This window comes from Rhinolophus sinicus, chromosome 2 (genome assembly GCF_057876585.1).
Source record: "Rhinolophus sinicus isolate RSI-liver-muscle chromosome 2, RSI-T2T, whole genome shotgun sequence".
NCBI lineage: Eukaryota > Metazoa > Chordata > Mammalia > Chiroptera > Rhinolophidae > Rhinolophus > Rhinolophus sinicus.
Window position 1 is genome coordinate 151,722,498 of NC_142502.1, and position 26,077 is coordinate 151,748,574.

The 26,077-nt window shown below is 31.8% G+C and overlaps 1 protein-coding gene across 3 annotated transcripts in view; it reads left to right on the forward strand.

Moving 5' to 3' along the window:
* Positions 1 to 26,077, forward strand: part of PPP4R3B (protein phosphatase 4 regulatory subunit 3B) — a 55,903-nt gene extending 29,826 nt beyond the window's left edge. The window contains exons 8-17 of one of the 3 annotated variants that reach the window (XM_019719728.3): positions 2,376 to 2,507; positions 3,571 to 3,678; positions 5,007 to 5,101; positions 5,862 to 5,905; positions 7,607 to 7,765; positions 11,222 to 11,391; positions 13,190 to 13,329; positions 13,727 to 13,911; positions 15,157 to 15,359; positions 23,569 to 25,197. In XM_019719728.3, coding sequence (XP_019575287.3) covers positions 2,376 to 2,507; positions 3,571 to 3,678; positions 5,007 to 5,101; positions 5,862 to 5,905; positions 7,607 to 7,765; positions 11,222 to 11,391; positions 13,190 to 13,329; positions 13,727 to 13,911; positions 15,157 to 15,359; positions 23,569 to 23,664 — 1,332 coding nt within the window. In that variant the 3' untranslated portion in view covers positions 23,665 to 25,197. Of the gene's footprint in view, positions 1 to 2,375; positions 2,508 to 3,570; positions 3,679 to 5,006; positions 5,102 to 5,861; positions 5,906 to 7,606; positions 7,766 to 11,221; positions 11,392 to 13,189; positions 13,330 to 13,726; positions 13,912 to 15,156; positions 15,360 to 23,568 lie in introns of all 3 variants that reach the window. The other 2 variants (XM_019719717.3, XM_019719723.3) reach the window with 2 other exon arrangements.

Consider the following 26,077-nt stretch of genomic DNA (forward strand, 5'->3'; position numbering starts at 1 on the left):
AAATACCTTGATTATAAAAGTTGAGAAAGGTCCAAAGGGGACCTACAGACAGACATTTCAAAATTAATAGCTCTTGATAAGTATAATATTTTTAAATTTGGAAAATATAAATTGTAGCTTTTTATTCAGCCTGGAAACATGAAGCATATTTTGTTTAAAATTGTCTTTGGTCACTGAAAGACCAAAAAAGGACATAGTCAAATATATGAAGGGTTTTTTTTCCCCCTCCTTAAGTTAAACTTTAAACTTGTATTTAAGGAATCAAAATCCTGGAAGATTTTCGTAATGATATTGATAATTTCAGGGAAATTAATCAAGTATCTATTGATTTAAAAGTGCATTTTATTCAGTAGTTTATTTAGTGTCTTGCCGTGGAAGATACTAGCACAGCCTAGCAGAGAAGTGCAATATGTGCAGCATACTTCGACATTTTCAAAATTATATTAATTCCATAACCATTTTGAAATGCGCAAACTTTTTTTAAAATCCTACATGAAGTTATTTACATTTATTCACTGTTAATCAGGCATTTTGAAATTGAATAAAACACCATAATATGGTTGAAATTTGGTAACATTTTTAATGTTAATTTTTACTCTACTGTCAAGTTTTTTATATGACATATGCACCCTAGTTTATTTTTGTGTCTTAGTGTGGATTTACAAATTTATTACTGGAATCTTGAGCCAGGAACACAATCAGGTTTCAGACCAGTTTGATACTGGCTGTTCTTAATTCTCATATGAGCGTAGGAATTAAGACTAAATGTTAAGTCGGTGCAACTGCGCTGTCTGTGGAATTTAATAAATTAATCATTTTCTTCAGACTTGAAAGAGAGTGATAAATAAAATTTGTAGTTACAGAATATTGATGTACAATTTAAGGGTTAATTTTTTTTTATAAATCAGTTGTGAACAATGAGTTATTAAACATTAACTTCAGTATAAAACTGCAAAAAAAAAAATTCTCCAGCTTAAAAAAAAAAAGAAATTGTCATAATAAGTTAAAAAAATACATCAGTTAATCTCTACGGGTTGGTTAATATTTTATATAGAACATACCACATTTTATTTCTTAAAATTGTATCTTTTTTTTTTTACTTTTTTTTTTTTAATTAAATGCAATAGTATTGTTTTGAAGAAAGCTCACTGGCTGACACCTTTTTGTAATATCTGAACATTTTATATGAGGTATACTTGACTGAACACACCAGAATAAGAAACCGCAGCAGATTAATGTAGAATCAATCTGCTCCTTTCCCTCTAATTGAAATAAGGTTTGGGTCTGGATTTATAAATGTAACTCTGTGAATTTTATTTCATAATTCCCCTTTGAAAAAAATTTTGTTCTGTCTCTATTATGATAGAATTGATTTATGGGTGTTCAAATTTTGAAACATGATAGAGAGTGGGATTCTTATTTTAAGCAGTTAAGTTGCTTTGACATAGTTTTGTTGGTTCTTTATTGCATTTAAGTTTACAAAAAACTTCACGAGGAATATTATTTTTAAATAACACAGTGTATTAAGTTTGAGATGGGCCAGCAAAACAAAATAATAATAAAAAGTGCTTTATACTGAAACTTTATTACTTTACAGAATTCTCCCCACTTAAGGTATTTATCTTCATTCCATGCAGTTCCCTTATTTCATCTCCTTCAGTTACTATCTTTCTTCTCCCAATAATAAACATATTTTTAAGTCCACTGAGTTAATGTCAAAACTTTTTTCTTTCATATGAACAATCTCTTTGTATCCTAATTTAATGCTCAAGATTTCTACTTTAAAAATACAAGCAGGAGACAAAATTTGTTTCTGCAAGCTGCTTTGTGGCTCTTTAAGACCCAAGAGCATGTTACTAATACAATAATAAATCTATTAGCATTGAATTATTACATAACATAATGTGCATCCTCTCGCCTCCTGTGGAGAGTTGTATACTGGGTTATTTTTTCTGAGTTTGTTGATAGAAAGGATTTTCTAATTAGAAGCTGAGATAAGCTATGTTTTGGGATCGCATGATGTGTGATCTTGCTTGTTTAGTCAGCTTCTAAATTCATACCTGACACTGAAACCTGGAATGAGAATGTTAGAAGCTCCAGTGAACAAGAATCACTAGTAAAAGGTTTTGTTTTCCATTTCCCTATATTGATGGTGTCGTAAGCTGTAGCATGCTCTTTCTTTTTTTCTTTAGGTTTTTTTTTTTTTTTCCACTCCAGTATTTTTATAGAACTTTGGAAAACATTAGAAAGAAAAAAAGTTTAAATAAGTTCATCTATTCTTTGGGGTTTTTTCCTTTGTGATTTTGATTTTGTTCTTTCAGCTGGTATATTTATCTTATATCGAAACCAGGTCTAATGGAAATGTTTTCTTTCAGGATATCCTCCTCATTAATGTAGTAATTGAACAAATGATCTGTGATACTGATCCTGAGCTAGGAGGTGCTGTTCAGTTAATGGGACTTCTTCGTACTCTAATTGATCCAGAGAACATGCTGGCTACAACTAATGTAAGAAATTACTCTGAAATAAAAAGCATTTTTATGTAATCAGTTTTAGATTATTTTATATATAATAATTATGCATATATATATAAATTCTATGTAGATATAAGATTTTTGAAAATCACAATTTTGGAAAACAATAAATAAATACTTAAGTATTTTTACACTTGGTATTCAAGTAGCAACGTATTCCTGTAGCAGTTCATTGGGGCAAAATACAATATTGTAATCTGTTAAGATCTTAGTGAAATGTTAGCACTTCTATTTAGGGCCTTTTTAAAAATTAACGTTCAATAAAGTGAGTTATACTGAAGTATACACTTAACAATGGTTAAGATGGTAAATTTTATGTTTTTTATGAAAAAAAGAAAAAATATATGCTGAATGATCTCAACTTCACAGTAAAAGAGGTAAAAAAAAAAAAAAAAAAAAGATTTATTCCAGAGTATTAAGAGTGATTGTCTCAAAACAATGGAATATTTTTCCTTTATAAAATTCCCTTATATTTAGAGAACACATATAGTATTTTTAAATCATTGCAAGTTAATGGTATCAGTTGTATAAAAAACAGTAGCCCAGAAAATCAAAAAGCATTATTTCCCAAATTTTCAAGTAATAGATTTGAAAAAAATTGTAAATAGATCGAAATTCTATCCTGTTTCTAGTGGTTTTATAAATCAGTTTGGTGGTTTTTCAAATTTGGATACATTGTGAAATCTGGGATTTCAAATTTTAAGCAGTTAAGTTGCTCTCACATTGCTTGATTGATTTGAGTCTTCATTTCATTTCAGATCACAAGCATATTTGGGAAAAAAGCATTCTGAATAATTTTCAGAAAAACTTTCTGTAATACTATCTGATCTTTTTCATTTTTAAATTGAATTTGTAATGTGAAATAGATTTGATTTTTAAATTCTGCGGAAATATAAGGTTAAGGTGACTATAACTAATTTTTTTTGTTCTTTCACAATATCTTAAAGTATGTTATTTGTGTATAACCCACACTGCTAATTCTTAAATATGTTTTATTATAAAGATAATAAAGTATTTTTTAAATTCTGTGTTTCAGAAAACTGAAAAAAGTGAATTTTTAAATTTCTTCTACATCCATTGTATGCATGTCCTCACAGCACCACTTTTGACCAATACTTCAGAAGACAAATGTGAAAAGGGTAGGGTATCTTACTTACCTGCTTATGATTTCTATTTTTTAAAGAGTAAAATAAGTATTGTAACTAACAGACTGTTTACTTGGTGCTTTATATGAGAAGGAAATTACTACTGAAATATAAACTGCAATATAAAATGATTTTCTTTCTGAGTGTCTGTGTTAGAGAATGATATAGAAAATGGGGCAAAAAGTAATAAACCTTGAGGAACAGAGATATACACACTTAGTAGAAGAAGATTGTTCCCAAAATTGTTAGAGTTGATATCTACAGTAAGAGCAAACAGTATATTGCCTACATTAGAAAATCGAAGGATACCATCATTTTGGAGAACAATTTGGCAATACAGTAAAAGTTCTCCAATTTCACTACATAAGGATCAGAAAGGGATGGGGTTAATCAAAAAAGTTGGTTAAAACAGAGAACAGTTTAAAAATAAGCTCTTTGTAAGCATTTACTCTAAACGCTGACTCATTTGCTCATATATTCTACAGGGTCAAGGCTTTTTATTTTTAATATGTGTTTTTTATTGTATTTCCATATTATCTTTCTTGTATAAACTATACTCATAATTAATCAGCTACAATTTCTGGTTTCAGTCTATTAAAGTGGAGTGAAAACCTAAAGCTACTTTAAAAGCAATCTGAATACAGGTTTTATGTACTTCCCATTAAGTAGTCAGTTGTGTATTTCTGATTTGGCAACAATTTTTTTATTGAATTCTGTATTGTCTTTATTATGTAATATATACTGTATTTCATCAGTGCAATATTTAAATTAGTAATCATACTAACAAATATAACTAACATAAACAAAGCATTAACTCTGATCAGAATACAACTCAACTTCTGAAATAAGATGTGTGGGACATATTCTCTGAGACTGTTGGTTAATTTGTTGAGTAAGTTAAGAAGTCAGTAAAGAGAATGTCTACTAAACTAATTAAGTTGTAGATTGGGCAGACCTGCATAATACCATCAGTTCCATTTCTGAGTATACATCCTAGGGAACATTTATGCATATGCATGACAGGTACAAGAATGTTGCATTTTTCGTGGTAGGAAAAAAGTGTCATATATTTGTTTAATGGAATACTATACAGCAGTTAAATATAATTGAATTTTGATTTAGCATCTGACTAGTTCTCAAAAATAGAAAGTTGAATGGGTAAAACACATTTTTTGTTTTATTTATATGAATTAAAATAAATGCATTTTTAACGTTAATTTTAAAATAAAACACTTCCAGCATACAGAAATGTTTAGGTAATAGTATAACAGTCATCCATATACTTTCTGTTGGCACTATTGAAACTAACTTGCCATAGTTTTTTCAGACTTTTTTTTTTTTTAAAGAAAATTACAGATGCTATTGGAGTTTTCTGTGTACCCCTTCACATTCTCATTCCACACCACCCACCCCCTTTCCTCAAGGAATGCTGAATCTGGAGTTTATAACCCCTATGTTTGTTTATATTATTGTGACATTTGTAATGTATTATTTTTCATATTTTCACACTTGATATTCATTGACTTCCATTCTGCATTTTTTTTCTTTTTACCCACTGCTATTTTTGAGATCTATCCATATTGATACCTAGAGTTCTTATTTATTTTTAACTCTTGTATAGTATTCTCTTATATGAGTATGCTGTAATTTAGCCATTCTGCTTCTAATATACATTTAAATTGTTTCCAACTTTTTGCTATTACAAACAATGATCCAATATACATTGTGTTTCCCTACACAAATGTGCTCCAAGATATGTGCTGATAAATTGGAGCTTATAATGTTCCATTTATTTTAGTTTTTAAAAAGTTCAAAGACTAACTCACTTATTAACATGCGTGTTATTCTGGAAATTAAGAAATTCCTGTATACAGAGAAATATCCTAATTGTTAGAGGATGACTAAGAGAGGATAAAAGAAGATACACCAGTCTTATTTCTGGTTGTAATCTCACTATTTTATCAGAATATTTATAATATTGCCTTTTAATAATTCCTCATCTGAACCCGATTCTATAAAAGCTTGCAGGTAGAGGTATAAAATTTGACTGAAGCAACTAATTTTTAATGGTAATTATGCAGATAAAATGAGATTGTGATCAAAGATATGCTTCGTATAGTATACTGCTAGGGAAATGTGAGATACTATTACTGAAGTAGCTGATTTTTAAATTTTTTTTATTAGATAATATAGTTGGATCTAATAAAAACAGCACGATTTGTCCTGGTAAGTATCAATTCTTATTTTATGAACTAATGCAAATTACAAACTTTTTCCTATTCAGAATATAATGCATTTGTACAAGACTAAGACAGGTATATTTTCAACAAAAACAAAATCCAAAAAACATTTACTTGTTTCTTTATTATAAAGAAAAAATTCCACTTTCACCAATATAAGATGGAAGACCATTTGGAATTTTGTTTTTGGTTTTTCCTATATATTTAGAACTTGTTTTCTGACTTTTTAAGAAGACATCTTAATATTGAGGATTTAGTTCATTCTTATTTTTGAAATCTAGTAAACTAAGGCCAATTAGGAACCAGTATTCATGACAGCCTTATGTTTTGTTTGTTAAGTATTGTTTGTTTGTTAAGTATTGTTTATGAATCTGAGTATAAATACTGTTACTTTTACTTGTTGCATGCATACCGGCTATGAGCCAGTAGTATGGAAAATGTGCACGTGTGCACCTATTGTCTTGTCTTTTCTACCAGACTCATAAAAGCTATAGGAAAGCCAGTTTCAAATAAGGAGACAGTTCAGTTACTGGGTAAATTGGAGATATGAGTCATTTCATGTCCAAATTTGGGAAAGTGACAGCAAGATGTTTAATTAACACTGTAGATCATTGTTACAAAATCTTTTGTAAATAAAATTTGGGAATTGAGGAACTAAAAGAATTTGTTTTTAATGGAAGGGACTAGTTCAAATATTGGCTGTGATGTTGGCTGTTATACAAATTGGTCTGGAGCAAGTAAAACTGTTTACTTGCCTTTAAAGTATAAAAGATCTTTGAAATACCAAAATTGTATTTCGTATATTTAATGGTCATTCTGTTATTGAAAATAATGTTAATTTATTCATGATAACAACATACTTGCACAAAATATCTGTGTAATCTTGAAAAATAAAACCGTTGGACTAGATGATGTCGATTATTTTTTCTATTTTATAAGACTGTGATTCCAGAATTTGCTCACAGTTTAATATTTCTTTGTCTAAAGCATTTGTAATAGGTGTGGGTAATTACCTATATAAATCCTTGACATATGTTCAATTTTGATGTTCAGGAAGCAGTTTGAAATCATTCCATGAATGTATAAACCAAAGCCTCTTGAGGAAAAAAAGCTAGTGTATTTCAGTAGGCCTCTCATGGATATCATGGTTTGATGTTAAAAAAATTTTGATGTAATGTTTTTCACTTGATATTGAAGTAGCCAAAAATGTCCTTTCCTTAAAGATGTCTTTAAAGAAAGCATATTAATTTTTCTTGGAAAATTTGCATTGTACCAATTTAGGCAAAAAGTTTGAGGTACTTCCTCTTTATGGTGGACCCTTTTATAGATTTATTAATAATAATAATGAAAGCATGTATTAAGGAAACATTACAAAGAAAATCTCAATGCATTGAGGCTTTTATTATCATGTTTTTAGATTTTTATTGAAGTTTTTTTTCCTCTTAGCATTATTAAATATTTTATATAAGAGCCTTAAAAAGTATCTATTTACTAGGTAAAACTAGAAATACTTCTGGAGAGTCTGCCTAATGAAAAAGTAAAAATCTGTAGCTTCTTTAATTGATATAAAAATGAGGAGGAAATACAATTTTACTTTTGCTCTAAAATATAGAATGCAAGCTTTATTCTCTTTGTTTAGATGTATTACAGTATTTATTTTATTTTCATGTGATGACTTTTTTTGTAGATAATTATCAAACAGCACAGCTGCTTGCCTTAATTTTAGAGCTACTCACATTTTGTGTGGAACATCACACATATCACATAAAAAACTATATTATGAATAAGGACTTGCTAAGAAGAGTCTTGGTCTTGATGAATTCAAAGCATACTTTCCTGGCCTTGTGTAAGTAACAATTTAAATGAAGAGTCTTATAAAATGTTTTAAGGAACAACATTTATAATAGAGATAAAAGCCAAAGTAACCCATGTGAATTTATTTATTTTAAGCCGTATGTATGCTAGTAAAGAGATGATTGTGAGAAGTAGTAATCTTTAAAGGATAATAGGTCATAGTGCTTACTCAGCCTCATTTGCTCACATTTAGATTCAGTTAGCTTAATTGAAATGATACCATGTACGTTGACAGCATTTCACTAAGAGAACCAGTCCTGCTTTCTTTTACATCTGCTTCCTCAAACTGTCATTTAGTAGTGACTATATTTTTGAGATTTGGGCCCTGATATGTTTTTGTGTAACACAGGTTATTTATTGAACTTGTGGAATATTTGTTCTAATGTTGATTTTTGACAAACTATAAACTTTTCTTTCCTCTTCATAATTTCACCTGAAAATAAAGACAAGCCTCCTTTTCCTTCCAAATAAAAAGAGCTCTGTGGGGTTTTTTCTGAGCATAAAAATTATAGTTAAAATTTAAGCATTTCACTTGATGTGTTAAATAGAGAAAAGGTTATTCTCCCTACTACTTCCTTTATTTTTAAGCTCTTAAAGTAGCCATTGTTAACTGCCCGCACTATTTCTTTTCCATTCCTTTTCCATACTTGTACAAATTTACATGAACATATTCACACACAACACAGTTTTTTTTGTTTTATTTTTACAAAAACAGGATTATACTAGCATACTTCTCAGTTTCTTAATATTCCTCTATTGGATGTGGTGTGAACCAGTTTGTTTTTTTCTTAAACATAGTTGAGTTACGTTTCCTAGAGTGGCTCTTCCACAATTTATTTCACCGTTCTCTAATACATGGATTATAAGATTGTTCTGGTATTTTGCCACGCCAAACAACACTGTAGGAAATAGCCTAGTACGTACGTAAATATTTTAAGTACTGGGTTATTTATTTCCATAGGATAGATCCCCAATAATGGACAAAATGTTTATTATTAATATATCCTTTTAAATTTTAATTTAACATAGAGCCTCCAGATTACTTTCGCAAAAGATTGAAGCACTTGATACTCTTCTACCACTCAGTGTTAATTGGCCTTTGTAAATATTGTCAAGCTGATGATGCAAAATATATTCCATTTATGTTTTAATTTACATTTTCCTTGACAACATTTTTTATATTTTAGTGCTTTTGCATTTTACCTATTGCGAATTGCCTATTTTTTTCTTAGAGCTCTTTTTATATTAGAGATAATAACTGTTTATCACGTTTGGGGATACAAATGTCTTAGTTTCATTTGTCTTTTCTCTTTACCTTCATTTATGGTATTGTTTCCCATATGACTATTTTAAAATTCTTATGTCTCTTTTCTTTTTATGGCTTCTGGGTTTTTTGTTTTGCTTAGGAAAGTCTCCTGTGTCCTAAGATTATACAAGTATTCTCAATTTTCTGATAATATTTTTATGTCATTTTTAAAATTTATATTAGGTTGGTGCAAAAGTAATTGCAGCTTAAAAGGTTAAAAAATTGCAAAAACCACAATTACTTTAGCACCAACCCAATGTACGTAATACATTTATATATGTAACACATTCAAAATTTTTTTGCATATGATTGAAGTGAGAGTGTAGCTTTTTCTCTTCTAGATAGATAGCCAATTGTGCCAACACCTTTATTAAATAAACTATATTTTCTTTACTGAATTAAAATACCACTTTTGTTATATAGTAAGTTACCATGTATACTTGTGTCTTCTGCACTCTGTTCTTTTATTTCTCTAGATGAAATAAATGGGAATGTTTATTCTTATGCCATTATAGTATCTCTGCTGTAAAGTTTAATATATGCCAATTTCCCCCCGTCACCTTTTCATAATATTCTTGGTTCTTGGACATTGCTTCTTATACAATAACTTAAAAAATTATTTTATCCAGTTCATTCTGATTGGATTTACATTGAATTTTTGTATTAATTTTGGAAGGGTTGATGTTCTCACGACAGATTTTTCTATCTGGCTTCCTATAAATAGGCCTTTTTGATAACTACAGAGTAGTTCCATTTATATGTATGAACATACCATAATTGAACGAATCTCTAGTATTTAAATATTTATATTGCTTCAAGATTTCCATTATTATAAGTAATGCTGTTTTAACTCTAACTTTGTGTGTATGTCAGTTCATTCAGCAACAGTGTGTGAGAGTGCCCATTTGCTCACATCTTTGCCAATACTTCAGTTTTTTTTAATCTTAAGTAAATTATTTGTTATCCCACCACAAATAGAGGTGATGTTACAATTACAGGTCTATCACTTCTCTCCACACGTTTAGTGTTATAGTTATTGTACATTTTTACCTTATGTGCCCTGTTTCTGTTTTATTCTCAGATAATATTTAGAACCTCTTTCAATAGGCACAACATCTTATTTTAATGACTTCCATTCAAAAACAGAGGGTTTAAATGAGAGACAACTTATAAAGTCAGAAACCTTGTATTTTGAGATTTGGCTAGTGGTAGTGATAGAATAAATTAAATTGTGGCAAAGTTACAAGTTAAAGGATCAATAAACATAAAAATAGGAATTAAAATTAGTCTTTGGTGTTCCATAAAAATTTTAGTAGTAACATTGCTAAATTTGTTGAGCTTTTTTAGCCAGAGAAAAGACTAGTTAAAAGGAAACTTCCAGTATTCTAAAATATGAAACCAAATTATAGAGTAACTGTTTATTTGTTACTCTATTGCTCTTCTACATATACAGTCTGATCTGCCACAGTACATGTTTACCTAAGGCAAAATAGTTCATAAACAGTTGGTAAACAAGAGAATGTTATTATAATGTGGAGGTAGTATTGGTTCACAAATGATTTTTCCAAGACAAATGGAGCTAAAATAGTGGGAGTGGAACTATAGCCTTCATCAAAAAAGTGAAAAACCTTTAGCTTTCCTGTTAAACTGGCAGCAGGAGCCCCGTTGGCTGTTTTCAGAGTTTTTAAAAGCAGCAGCTACCTCCTAAACTCCCTCCCCAGAGAGGTAAGGCAGTCTAGACGCTTGGCACGTTGCACCACTCCTGTGCCACCTTAATGACAGCCCCTTGCTGATCTGAGCTGCCTTCACTGCGTTATCTCCATATCCACCAGCATTGCTCTGAGTACTGCTGATATTTGCATTCTGTGGTTTTTGTGTATTTTTTAATCTCTGCCGTAGACCTACCTGCCTAGGTAGTTTATCTCCCAGTTACCAATTACTGGACTTTTTTATTTTTTATTTTTTTCAGCTCTGGCTACAAAAGTTGTATAGGTTTTAAGTGGTCTCCCTATTTTTCTTAAAGCCTGAAAAGTTTTGCTTTTTATTCTAGAAGGACATATATATTGTTTTATGTAAAAATACCTGTATAATAATGAATATTAGTAAGCTCATTGACGCATTCCTTGTGTTATTTTTAATTAGGTGCTCTTCGTTTTATGAGGCGGATAATTGGCCTTAAAGATGAATTTTATAATCGTTACATCACCAAGGGAAATCTTTTTGAGCCAGTTATAAATGCTCTTCTGGATAATGGAACTCGGTACAATCTGTTGAATTCAGCTGTTATTGAGTTATTTGAATTTATAAGAGTGGTAAGTTTATATTAAAGGATTCTTCATAAAGTAAAATAATTATGTGTTTAGTAATGTTAATATTTTAAATTGTGAAATTTAGTATAGTCTTTTAACCCATATTTACTCTATATTCTTCTCAGTTCCTTTTTTATTGGCCAAATGTTTCAGGATCACGTTTGGCATATGTGGACATTTCAGTCCAGCGTGCCATTCATGTAATCTCTTTGATCGATTGTAGGGGTTGTGATAAAAATGAATAGAAAGGTTGAAAAATAATTCCTTTGGTAGATATTGATAGGAGATGCATAAAAATAGGATGTTATCAAGGAATTATAAGCTGAAGAAAGGAGGGAGTTAGATGGACTCCTCCAGCTGCCTTATTTTACAGAAGAGGGACTTGAGATGCCCAACGTAAGTGACCTGCTGAAGAGCATCCTTTTGGTTAGGAGCACAGTCAGGGTTTGAAGATATTAGCTTGGTGCAAAAGTAAATGTGGTTTAAAATGTTAAAAATAATTGCAAAAACTGCAATTACTTTTGCACCAACCTAATATGTTACAGCTCAGTTTCAGGCAACAAATTATTTGTCATGCAAAGATCTGGAGAGAGCTCTATATGAGTGGCAGGGATAAGACAAATAACTGTAGAACTGGCACAAAAATTTGCCCTCTCCTACACACTAAAATTATTCTACCAGGGAAAATAGCCACATGCTTAGAAAGGACTTGAAAGAACAAAGTCAAAGCTAGAAATTCATTCTCTGGTTCTGTTTCTTATAAATCAGATTTCTACTGATGACGTGCTAGTCTCACATGAAGATTATTTGAATGACTGGATTGTTTTTATAATAATGGTCATTTGCCAAGGGTATGATTTTCAAAAGGATAAAGAGGATAGCAGTACTGTCTTTAGCCTTAGAAAAGAGGAAACACAGTTAACTAGCTCAAGCTCACGAAGTATCTGAACCCAGATTCACAGTGCACTGTTCTAATGAATCAGAGATTAACTTTTATATTTTTTCCTTTAAAACTTTTGATGAGATACTGATAAATTGTAGGGTTCACAAACCCATCCTTATTCCTGTGATAGAATTTGTTTTTCTGAAAATAATTTTGAATGGTTTAATAAATGTACATTGAATCCCAAAACTTAACTCATCTTTTTATTGAGTTATACAGCACAGAACTATTTTGCCTAGGTTTCTGATTTTCCTTTGCATGTTTTTTCAGTGAGATGTCCAGGACAACTCATTTAAAGATAATGCAACCAGATTATGGTGGCTCTTGTAAAGAAGTAACCTCTGTATTACTTACTAGTATTAACATCCTGAATCACAACTTTAATTATTTGTAATAATGAGCCTGCTTTGTACCCATGCATTTGCAATGATCATTTAGAATGGTTCATTTAGAATTTAGAAGTTATTACTGTCAGTTTATTTCACAAAGATTATACCACTGGAAAACAAGTTAATAGTTTTCAAGTTAATAGTTTATCTGATCTGTACATTTGTAAGTGCTTTTTAAATTGTAAAGTGCTACATAAGCGCAAAAAAAACGAAGACATAAACTAAATCCATTTACTTTTGAAATGTTCTTTATAATACCCCAAAAGAGCTCCAGTGAGTTGCTTTTCCTTTTTTCCAAGTGTTCTGTAGAGTCCTGGCTCATGTATAAAGAAACTGTGACATTTATTTTTGGAAGGTGATTTTGAGAAACTATTTTGATCAATTTTGGAACTATAAAAAAGTTTTTTTTAAGTTTTTCTCCTAACGAGCATTATATTATATTTGAAGTCTAAATTTTATGCTTATACAGGAAGATATCAAATCTCTTACGGCACATATAGTTGAAAACTTTTATAAAGCACTTGAATCGATTGAATATGTTCAGACATTCAAAGGATTGAAGACTAAATATGAGCAAGAAAAAGACAGACAAAATCAGAAACTGAACAGGTACTGTTTCACTGTATTGCGTTTATAACCTATAAATTTATGTTCGAAATCGTTTATAGTTGGATCTTACATATGAAATTTACCCAGGAATTTTCTTTCCATCATTAAATAGTACAGGGTTATATGTAGGAGGGTGAGATATCCTCCCAACTGGCATCTTTTATATGAAAAATGACTGCTTCATATTGTAACTCAAGATAAATTTTTAGGATATAACATCCTTATATATTTTAGTATCCTCTGGTTAACTCTTATGTCAGAATTGAGATAATTATGATATAAATTTTACTCAGTTAAAATTACTTCAGCTCCTCTTGGTTATACATACTTATTCTCAAATTTAATCTGATCAGGAACTTTAAATCTTTACTCAATATTTGCGGTATGTTTCTTACAGTGTACCATCTATATTGCGTAGTAACAGATTTCGCCGAGATGCAAAAGCCTTGGAAGAGGATGAAGAAATGTGGTTTAATGAAGATGAAGAGGAGGAAGGAAAAGCAGTTGTGGCACCAGTGGAGAAATCTAAGCCAGAAGATGATTTTCCAGATAGTTATGAAAAATTTATGGAGACTAAGAAAGGTATTAAATTTTTGAATTTTTAAATAGTGCATCTTCTTACAATGCAGAAATTACTCACTTGCTTGTAAAAGTTTGGTCATGGTTTATAAAGCATGAATTTTGTTCTGAATCATAATTTCTAAATATGGGATTTCTTTTCATGTTTAAAATGTTTTTCTTGAAACTTGCCCTTTTACGATGATCTTTAGTTGCTATTTAGAAATTGCATTGTCTGCTTATACTTTGCCTTCTGTGAACAGTCTTGGCTTTTTTTCTATTTTGAACTCTCCAATAATAGACACCATATAGATCCATAGAAACTTTCCAGAGCACTCTGCCTTTTACTGCTGAGGAAACTGAGCTCAAAGGAGTAACTTTGCTCTTTGACATTTTAAATCATTATAAGTTTCATAAAGATACAATATCAAGAGAAGAAAAGTAAAATTTCCCATCTTTCAAAAGAACGAATTACTTTACTTCTATGGCCTGAGAAATTACCATTATTGTAGTACTGTCCTGCATACATCATCTAAATGTTTAATACAAATTTCTATCTTGAAAAGAAAAGGCATTTTCTGGACTTACAAAGTTTGTGATTTTGAATGTGAGATTTTCTGAAGGCATTTCTTACTGCATTTTCCCTAAAACTGTTGTGTTGTTCCCAGCCTTATTTTAGCCTATGGGAGCAAATAGCCTATTAAAATGCTGTCAAATGAGGACAAATTTGAAGCACTGGATCCATTTAAGAATCATATACAAAAATAGTGGCAACCAGATGTTAAAGGATAGTAGACACCTATCTCATAAAAGAAACAGATACAGGAATGTGAAATACTCAAGAAATAAAAGACTGATAGACATGATTGTATCATTGTCTTTAAGCATTTGAAATACTGACTTGTGGGAGAGATTATTAGGCTTTTACAAGGAGCAAAGAAGTACAGAGTCAGTGAGTGGAAGCTGCAGGAAGAAAAAGGAAGAGTCAGACAATGAATAATGCGTCCTTGGAAGTGTCCCAGATAGAGCAGTGTAGAATTGTAGTATAGGGTGGCTGGTTTATTATATGATTCTTAAGGTCCTTTCTAATCCTGAGATTTCTGAGATTCCAGCTGATAAGTAAAGACCACTGTACACATCATGCTCTACTCTTTTAACTCTTGAAAAGCAAAGACAATGTTTTATAAGTTTTTAAATTATTGTTCTTTTCAGATGCTTTGACTTAGCAATATTTACTGATATAGGTTCAAAATTTTACCTTTGTTTTAGCAAAAGAAAGTGAAGACAAGGAAAACCTTCCCAAAAGGACATCTTCTGGTGGCTTCAAATTTACTTTCTCCCACTCTGCTAGTGCTGCTAATGGAGCAAACAGTACAAACAGTAAATCTGTAGTGGCTCAGACACCACCAGCAAGTTCTAATGGGTCCTCTTCCAAAACTACAAACTTGGCTACGTCAGTAACAGCCACCAAGGTATGTGAAACTGCTCTACACATAAACAAACTTGGCTTTTTCCATCTGTAAAGTCATTTTATGTTCCCTGAAGAAAATTTGGATAATAAAAATAATTTCAAAGAAGAAAAAAGTTGCACATGTCATCAGAGAACATGACTGCTAACATTTGATTTTTCTTTAGGTATGTGGGTTTGTTTATCTGACACATAACTGAGATCTTTCTATAAATAATTTTGTATCCTGCTTTTAGTTATTATAAGAATTTTTCTATGTTATTAAAACACTGTTGATGACTGTAGAATTTCATTTTATTTAGCTGTATCATAATATTTGTAAGTGTCCCCTCCCCCCAGTAATATTTTGGAGCACATACATAAGTTGATACTATATATTTCATTGATATGACTACCAACGTTGTTGCATTTTAAATTATGTTCTTGGATAGATGAGTAGAATGTTTTCACACTTACTTTCAAATTCCTCTTTAAAAAGCCTATGTTTATGTTACCATAAGCGTTGTATGAGTGTGCTTGGCTCACTGCTGCTTTGCCTGTGTTGTTATTTTTAACCTTTGCCAGACAGATAGAGGAGACAGTATGTATCTCATTCCCAATTGTGTCCTTCATTTAGTAGTCAGGTTGGATATTAGCCTTTTGAATTTGCTCTTCTGTAAGTTATCTGTTCATAGCCTTGCCTTTTAAAAATTGGCTTATGTTTTCTTAATATGAATGAATCTTTAGTTAAGGATATTAGCCTTTTGTCATTAGCATAGCAAATAATGTATTTCCCCTTGGTTACATTTTTTTTTTATAAACAAGTTTAAATTTTACATGAAACTTCTTTCTTTCGTTTACATTTTTCTTATATGTAACCATCCTTTTCTCCAAAGTAGAGTAGTTTAAAAATAAAAAGGCATAAACAGGTCAAGAGGTGGGAAATGTCATAATATTACAAAACTTAACTGAAGTGATGCTTCTTGTTTTGAACACAAAATACAACTCTGAATTTATTGTTTTACAAAAATGTAGAATCCTTATTCAGTATTATATTGAGGTGTGCTCTTGACTAAAATTCATAGAAGGAGCATTTTCAATGGGAATCTACTGTTTTTGAAATGCGTTTTGTTTTTCAACTAGAAATTTTTAAATTAATTTTCATTTTCTGATAGGACAATTTAGTGTAATATTGTGACACTTATATTAGGAATATTTGCTTTGGAGTTACATTGTTTGGGTTCAGATACATGGCTCTGCCTTTTCTTAGCTGTTTGACCTTAAGTTATTTACTCTCTCTGGGCCTTGGTTTTCTCATTTTAAACAGAGGTAAGATAGCACCTACTTTATAGGCTTGTTGTGAAGATCAACTTATTTAATAAACGTAAAGAGCTTAGAACACTATTTGGCACCTTCTCAATGTATACTAGCTTTTCCTTTTTTTTAAATCAAAGTAATGTAAGTACTTACTTTCAAAAGGCAAAAACTATTGAAAGTAATGAAAAAAAATCAGTCCTCTTTTTGTCTCCACAAAGATAACTGAGTTCTTCTAGCTGTACCTTTTATTTTTAGATGTTAATATGGCCACATTGTTTTACCAAGGTTAGACATAATTTATTAAATTCCTGTTACGGTCGATGAGAATTTAACACACATGAACACTCCTTACCACTTCCTCATCCCCTCTGTCACAGATTTTGGTTAAAACATTTTATAATTTTATAGCTATGATAACAATATAAATATTTTTTCATGAATTTTTTTCTGTACTGTTTTTCTTTATAACTTTTTTCTACAGTACATAATTGCCATTGTTTTTTTCATTTGTTGCAGTAGTTGTGTGCATCGCACTAATTTTTTCAGACCCTCTCAGGTCTGTTTCCACGTAGTCTCTCCCTTGGAGATCTCTCTCTTAAAGTCTCCCATACTGTTCTAACCTAGAGTGGTTGCTCTCTAGACTTGCTGCACAGCTGTTGTCTTATGGCCGCCTCTGCCATCATCCTAATACTTCCTTTTTTCTCTTTTCTTGTATTGGTTGTCTCTGGATCTCATTTCTCTGTTCTCTTTCTTGAATTTCCCTCATTTTGGTGGAGCGTATGTTCTAATAGTTGCCTGAATAAAGACTCCCACAAGAGGTAAAATTTGAGGCTTTGCATGTATGAAGATGTCTTTATTCTATTGTCATCCTTGATTGACAATTTAACTGAATGTAGAACCAAATTGGAAATAATTTTTTTTCAAAAATTTGAAGTTAGATTGCTACCAAGAAATCCAAAGATATTCTTATTTCTGATTCTTTGTGTGAGATTTTGTTTTCTCCTTCTTGGAAGCATTTGGGGTTTTATCCCTATATTCTGAAATTCTATCATGATACACTTTGGGCATTCTCAGGTGAACATCCTGTCCTTCGGTTTTGGGACACTTTATGCTCTTTCACTGTAACTTATTGTTTGGGTGTTGCCATTCTACAGATTGATCTTACAATTTTCATAATTTTTCTCTCCTATTACTCATTTTTTAATCTTCTTATTCTATTTTTCTGGGTTATTTCCTCGACTTTTTAAAATTTATTATCCTTCCAGATAATTTATTACTTATGAATGAAAAAGATCAAGTACAAGCACAAATACATTTTTACCCTTTTTTGACAATAACAGCAATACAGAGGGTGCCAAAAAAATGTATACACATTTTAAGAAAGGAAAACACTGTATTAAAATTGTAGTATTCAATATATACTGATGACAAAAGATGAATACAAGTCATGTTTGACTTCCGCAATTACAAGAGGTGCTCAAAGTGGTTACCATCAGCATCCAGACACTTCTGATTATGGCGAACTGCTACTTGAGCATTGTTGACCAAAGTGTCCACTTGTATACATTTTTTGGCAACCCCAGTATATTTGTTCCATATCTTTTTGTGGGACAGGAAGAAAGACAGTGATTGTTCTTGGAAAACTAATTGTTCATTCACTCTAGACTATCAGAAAAATTAAACTAAGCAAGATAGGAGTTCACAGAAGTAAAGCACTACTCAACCTTCTTCAACAAACTGGCTACATTTCTAAGTGATGGAAAGCTCTTTATCACCAGTAGCCCTTTAGCCATTTTTACCGTCAGTGTTGATTGCTGCAATCAAATTGATTAGTTCTTAAAATTAAATAGATCAGGTGTGAACTTGTCTATTTTCCTTGGCAAGGCTTCCTAAAGTTCTAATATAAAAATCACATTCTTTGAAAATGTTATAGTTTTCAAGGCTGGTGAGACATTAACTACTAATGAAAGAACATATATTTTTAATATGTGTGCTATAGAGACACAGAATACTGCTTCGGTTGTAGGGCTATAAAACATGCACATTTTCCTTAAGGAAAAATACTTACAAAATGAGAAGCCATTAGTGGATACTAAAACAAACACTTCTTTTACCACAGTCACAAAAGAGAACTCTGCATCGTGCTTTTTCACATAAACTTACCCGGGAGAGCTTTCCAAAGGACAGAAAAGAACTTCCTTCATAGAATTCCAAAGTATGGCTAAACCTTCATTTATAACTAATCCCTGTTGATGGATTATAAAGTTATTTACAGTTTTTTACGGTTAAAATCCATGTGTGTGACCTTCTACAAACAAGTGTATATCCGTGTAGAATGTGCATTTGCAATTTTGGTAATTGTTACCAAATATAAATAATCAGTAAAATAGGAATAAATGGATAATGTAACATGGTGTATATGGCTGATACCAAAAGCTAGCTTTATACTTAAGGAAGAAATATTTGAAGCTTTCCCACCAAAGTTGGGAACAAGACAGGATGCCACTGTTACTACTGTTTTTTTAGCCATTGTTCAGGGGTATTGGTCAATGCAGTTTGGTGAGAGAAAGAAATTAAAGCTGTAACAAATAGAAGATATAAAAAGTATCGATTTTGTTGATTAAAGGAATTTTTAAATCATTTTTAAAGAAGATATACTTTATTTCATTGAGTAGAGAATATTTGAATTCTGTCTCCTTAGATTTGTTACTATGGTGAATTATACTAATAGTTCCCTAACTTATGATTTGTTACCTTATTGGTTTGTTGGTTCAGAAAAAAGTCATTGTTAATCATAGGTCTTTGTTGCTGTTATCATTTGTTTTGATTCTTTCTTTCGTACTGTAAACTTTCCTCAAGTGTCTAGTGGTGCTTAGATTTTCTTTCATTAAAAAGTAAGGCAGACTTTTGACAAGAGTGCCAAGTCAATTTAGGAAAGGAAAGAATAGTCTTTTCAACAAATGGTGTTAGAACAACAACTGGATATCCACATGCAAAAGAATGAAATTGGACCCTGCCTCATACCATGTTACAGAACTTAACTCAAAGTGGATAAAAGACTTAAAACTAAAACTCTAAGAAAAAAATATAGGCATAAATATCCGTGCCCTTGAATTACACAGTGATTTCTGAGATGTAACACCCAAAGCACAAGTGTTACAAAAGAAAAAAATAAATTAGACTTCATCAAAATTAAAAACTTTTATGCTTCAAAACACAGTATCATAAAGTGAAAAGACAACTCACAGATGGGTTGCAGATCATATATCTAATAAGGTACTGTTATCCAAAATATACTATAAAGAACTCCTGAAACCTCAACGCGACAGCCCAGCTTTTAAAATGGGTATTTGAATATCCAAAGATGTACAAATGGACCATATAAGCTCATAAATCTATGATCAGTATCATTAGTCATTAGGAAAATGGAAATCAAAATCACAGTGAGATTCTATTTTATACCCACTAGGATGGCTATAATAAAAAAGATGAACAAAAACAAGTGTTGGTGAGGATGTAGAGAAATTGCAACCTTCATACTTTGTTGAAGGTGTAAAATGATGCAGCAGCTTTGGAATACATCCTGGCAGTTCCCCACAAAGTTAAATTCCACTCAGGTATATACCCAAGAGAATCAAAAACATATGTCCACACAAAAACCCGTACATGAATATTATTAATAGCATTATTCATCATAGCCAAAAAGTAGGAACAACCCAAATGTCCATCAACTGAGAAGTGAGTAAACAAAATGTAATATATCCATAACAATGTATTTGGCCATAAAAAGGAATGAAGTACTGATACATGCTACAATATATAGATGAACCTGAAAACTTTTATGTTAAGTGAAATAAGCCAAACAAAACGCCACATATTGTATGATTCCATTTATACAAACTGTCCAGGAGAAGCAAATCCATAGAAACAGATTAGTGGCTGCCAGGAGCTGGGAGGAAGGAGGAATCGGGAGTGGTACTGTTAATCTGGGTTTTTTGGTGGGGATAAGGATGTTGATAAAAATGTTCTGGAATAAGTGGCAATGATTGCACAACTTTGTGAATATACTAAAACCACTGAGTTGTATACTTTACCAGGGTGAATTTTACGCTACGTGAATTATGTCTCAATTTTTTAAATGAGGCAATTTACAAAACAATGAGCAGGGCCTATTGATGGAGGCTTCATATGAACAATTAGAGCAAGTGCCCTGCTTTTTTTCAGGGAGTGTGATCTGTAGTTTTGGTTTGTTGTTTTCCTGTGGAGCCACCTTGCTTTTACAGGTTTGCCTAGCCTACTGCATGTGGCAAGTATACTTACTTGTTGTTGTTCTGAGAGCCTAGATAGGAAAGAGAGCTTAGAGTGGGGGTGGGGTCTTTCTACTCAGTATGCAGAATTGATTCTTCCATTTTCAACCTGGCATCTTACCCAAGCCCTTTACTGTGCTTGAAGTCCCGATGTGCAGAGCCTTTCTGGTTCATTTTCTTTACAGTTGTTGATGGTCGAACAGCTGGAATCTCCTGCCCGGGGTGGGGGTGGGGGTGGGGTTAGGGGTGGGACGGAAGAATGGATTGTGGGAATCGAGGACCCAGTTGTCCGTTTTACTGACATGAGTTAACGACTGTTTTCCCTAGTATTTTGGTGCCTTTACTTCCTAGTCCTTTCTGGGGTTAAGACAAATCAGTTTCTCATTTGTATATCCCCTGCAAATCATTCTTGACTTTCTCTGTTACTTTGCCTCTGATTTCTCTTTTCCAGAAATGCCTTGATAGCTTTCATCTGCTGTGTTCTCCTTTCCTTTTTCGTCTTTGTTGGAATATACTATTTTTAATTTCTTTACTTTGATTTTAATGAGGTTTCAGGAGACAATAGAAATAAATGCATTTATCAGTCTTCCAGCAGCTTAGTCAGTTTAATCTCTCCTCTAATTATACAAATTAATACCTTTTAAAAACTAGCACTAAGAAAGAAAAGCACTGTAGATGTAACTTATGAATACAGATGCAAAAATCCTTAACAATTTAACATATCCATATGATATTCCATATGTACAAAGATGGTTCTCAATCAATTCTATTAATAGAGAATATAATACCCTGGAAAAGCAATCTGAATGTCCAACAGAGAATTTAACTATATGATAGCATATTCATACTATGGAGTACTGAAGTTTAAAAGAATGAAATAGAACTTTGTCTACTAACATCAAAAAGCTTTCTATAATGTAATTTTAGGTGAACACAATTGTACGAGGACAGGCATAATTGCAGTCTGATATTTGTTTTAAAACAATACATTTATAGTCAGTTGCTTATTAAAAATTTGGAATCGATCAGATTCTTTACAGGATGCATCTCTGGACTATAGGCCTTTTTACTTCCAATATTTCACATTTGGATTTTTATTGTTTTACAGTAAATGTTATTTTTTAATGTATTTGAGTTTATGATGTGTATACATATATATATATATAGATACTACTGATACAATTGAAAATTAAATTGTGTAGTTGAGTGTTTCAATAGAATATTTATTAATCTTAAGTAAAAAATCATTTTAAATGTTAATGATTTGGAACGATTTGGATTATGACATATAATCCTAAGCATAATTAAAACTTTCCTTAATAACATACTGTCATTTTTGTAAATATCACACTGCTGCCTTTATACTGTAATTGTTTTCTGTCTCCTTCATCCAACTTGTTTGACTTACTTAGAAACCAAATAATATTAGTAATAGCATCTTAAATAGCAATTATTGAATACTAACTATATACCAAGCACTGTGCCAAGTGCTTTACATGTTTTGTTTTCAATATATTTTTTCAAAATAGTTCAGTGATGTCTAAGGACTACTATTATACTAATTTAACAGATAAGGAAACCTAGACATAGAAAGATTAAATCACTTGCCCAAGATCACACAGTCAGGCAGTCAGACTACAATCAGTGTAGTCTTACTAGTTTAACCATTCGGCCTCTTGCTTATCAAACTTAAGCTTTGTGTATTATTAAGCTGAGAAAGAAGCAGAAGGATTCTCACATAAGTACGTGAGTTTTATACAGTTCACAGACTTTTGGATAACTTTCTAGCTGCCCCAAGGCCTGTGTTGATTAATAACTGCAGTGTTTCAGTTATATTCTGATAAAGTGTTGATGCCAGGTACCTGGATTCTTGAGGTAGGAAACGAGCTTATCCCCTATAGGCCTGATGGGTTTAAACTAAATAGTGTTTACAGGAGCCCCCTTAAACTGTAGAACATGTATATAAATTCCATGGGGTAGTTCAAAATGAATGCAAACCCGAGGACATAATTTTCTGGGTAGTGTCCAGAGCGTTAATAAAATTTTCAAAGGGGTCCATTACTCATAAAAGACCAAACACTTGAATTACCTCATCTTTACTTTTCCAGTTGGTTAGAGAGACAGGAATCCCTAAAATTTTTAGTCATTAGTTTTTAGGGGCTATTTCAATGTGTGTGTTATTGTCAGTCATTTTTAACTGTTCTTCAGAAGCAGAATGAAAATGATGTGTACCTAGCGATGTGTATATACATTAGGAACAGTGACTAAAAAGAGACTTTTTGTGACTGACTATTCTCTCTAGTTTAAAATTAGAGACATGAACTAGTTCACCTCCAAAGTCCTTCTAGCTCCAAATGTTATGATTCTTTGTCAGTCCTACTGTTTGGAAATACATTTTTTCCACAGTGAAATTTTGCTGAATTGAATTGAATTGAATTGAATTGAATTGTGAGGTATCATTAAAAATCCAAGAGAGAGAGAAAAGCTGAGAGTAACTAAGAGTGCTGTCAATTGTACTCACCAAGTGTTCATAATTTTAGGCAGTTCATTTATCAGATTGCGATCTATCTAAGTTACATGTTCAAAAAATTTTTTTTTACTCTTCAATAGGGAAGTTTGGTTGGTTTAGTGGATTATCCAGACGACGAAGAGGAAGATGAAGAAGAAGAAACGTCTCCCAGGAAAAGACCTCGTCTTGGCTCATAAAATATTTACTGGGAACCCTCAACATGTGGTCTTACTAAAATGCTGCAACTGTTCAATGAGCTGAAAATCTGAATCAGAAAGCTTTCTCACTTGAATTTATAAATGTATAAAGAGTAGCAAAAGACACTCAATGTATCAGCTAGGAGAGTTTAGCTCTGTACAAAACCAGGCTTCCGGGGGAACTTGATCACTTGCTCTTAATTAAGGGGTTTGCCTTTCAGGCTGTCAAAAAAGGTTACTAGCAAGAACCTGGGGCGATAGCTTCTAAACAAGGAAACTCTCAGGTTTTAGGACGGTTTTATGGGAGGGACAAAGTTGATAAAGTAACATTAATGCAGGGTTGCTCCAGGGGGTTATCAATCTAGAAACAAATATAAAACTTCAGTTGAAAACCTAATAACATTACTTGTATAATGGTGCTGGCCATGTTGTTCTTTTAAATCAGTTGCCTCTTTTTAAAAAAATTTTATGGAAAACAAATTCAACTATCATAAAAAAATGAATTTAAGCTGTTGGGACCATTTCTTTGAAGATGTAACAGAAATTCAGCCTTATATTTGGAGGGAAGTACACCCAATATTACAGCACATGTTGAGTTTTCTACACCAGTTTTCAGTATGTATTTCGATGAAAACAAACAAATGGATTAAAAATGACAAGTTTTGTTAACGTAACTTTAAAATCAGCACTTTTAGAGATAACAGATGCCAGGAATCAGTACAGTAATATTCCAAAATGATTTTCTCTAGAACCGGGAGTAGATTGAACAGAATGTTTTCAACTGCCTACCAGTACAATCTTTTGTGGAAGATACTTTGAAGTTAACTTTCTGCTTTGTTAGTAAATTGTCTCTCTCCAGAGCTGCAGGCAAGTTTTAAAGTGTTAATTTGTAAAGACTAACATACACAGAATAGTGCTGCGTTTGAGTAGAGGCCATTTTGATCCAAGAAGTTATTTCAGTGTCAAAGTCAGTATGCAGCACAGGAAGCTTTGTGGTAAACAAACAAGGGTGTAATATGAAAGCTGCTTTTTTTTTTTAAGAGTAAAAGCACATTCCATATACGTAAATGAATTTAAAATAAGTTGAGGCAAACAGTTAAGAGGTTTTATTTTTAGAACAAGCAAGTTAACTGTAAATATTTTAATGTTAGTTTGCTCATCTATGATCTGAGGTCATGCTGAGAAAAATGTCCCCCAGATTACAATTCAGTGCATTGGGAAAAAAAATAGTAATTCCAGCTACAGTCTTCAGATCACCCTTGTAATGTGTTATGGGTCCATTTTTCTTGGAATAGATTAAACTGAAGCAGTTTTCCCTGTTTTGGAGATTTTATAGTTAATTTTAATTTTGGCTATGGTTTGGAAAAGATGGGCTGTCTGTGTAGATATGAAGTATAGTTTTTCCATAAAACAGATGTTTATTTTGTATTAAAAATACCACTGTACTTGTTTTACACCATTTGTATACATGTGGTGATATTAATGCTGAACTGTAAAATTCAGGAATTAAAATGTGACCCTGTAATTCTATAATTGTTGCTTTTGTTTGGTTTGTTGTAAATATAAGTTAACTCCATTTTGAGATATGTCCATTTTACAATTATCTTTTAAAAGCCAATAAATTATCCATATTTATTATAAACCACTAGGTCATACACCAATTTGAACAAAAGAATTCTAAACAAATGAGGGTCAACTGCACTTTAAATATCACTGACTCCTTATAGAAGGTGTGCCTTGGGCAAATAAAGTCCCAGCACCAAAGCATCACAACCTGGGGCTATTACCACCTCTTTGATTACAGGTACAGGTAATGAAAAAAGACCTTCCACCTCAAAAGGCAAGTGACTCAAGATAATTTAAACCAAGATCAGTAACATTTCCATAGCATGCATTTTCTTTCAAGCAAGTTTTATCAAGCCCCTTCACTCTCAGCTCTTGTAATCTAAGAAGCCCAGGCCTAAAGCGTTTCACTATTTACTCCTGACTCTTCCTAATTAAGTAATTTTAAGTTCCTGTAGGAAGTATTACCTTTATATCTTACGAAGAATTTCTTTTAATTTTCCTTTCTGAAGAATTGCCATGAGTCTTAAACATTTAAATCATCATCATCAGGATGCTTTTCTTATAGGAAAAATGTGAACGTTTTGTTGAATTATAGGATAACACTTTCCTTGGTACATATGCTCATTCACAATGATATGAGAACAGGACTTAAAATATCCCTTAAAGAATAACTGTTAAGATTCCACATGTTGGCTGCCCTCAGGCAGATCAGGTTTTTATATCTTTATCTTCACTCAGTGAAGCAAGCCAGAGCCCACATTGTATGCCTGAGGTTCTCTTAAAAGTATATCTGTAAACATGTATCCAATATAAAAACTATTTTTAATAAAAAGTTACATGAAACAGA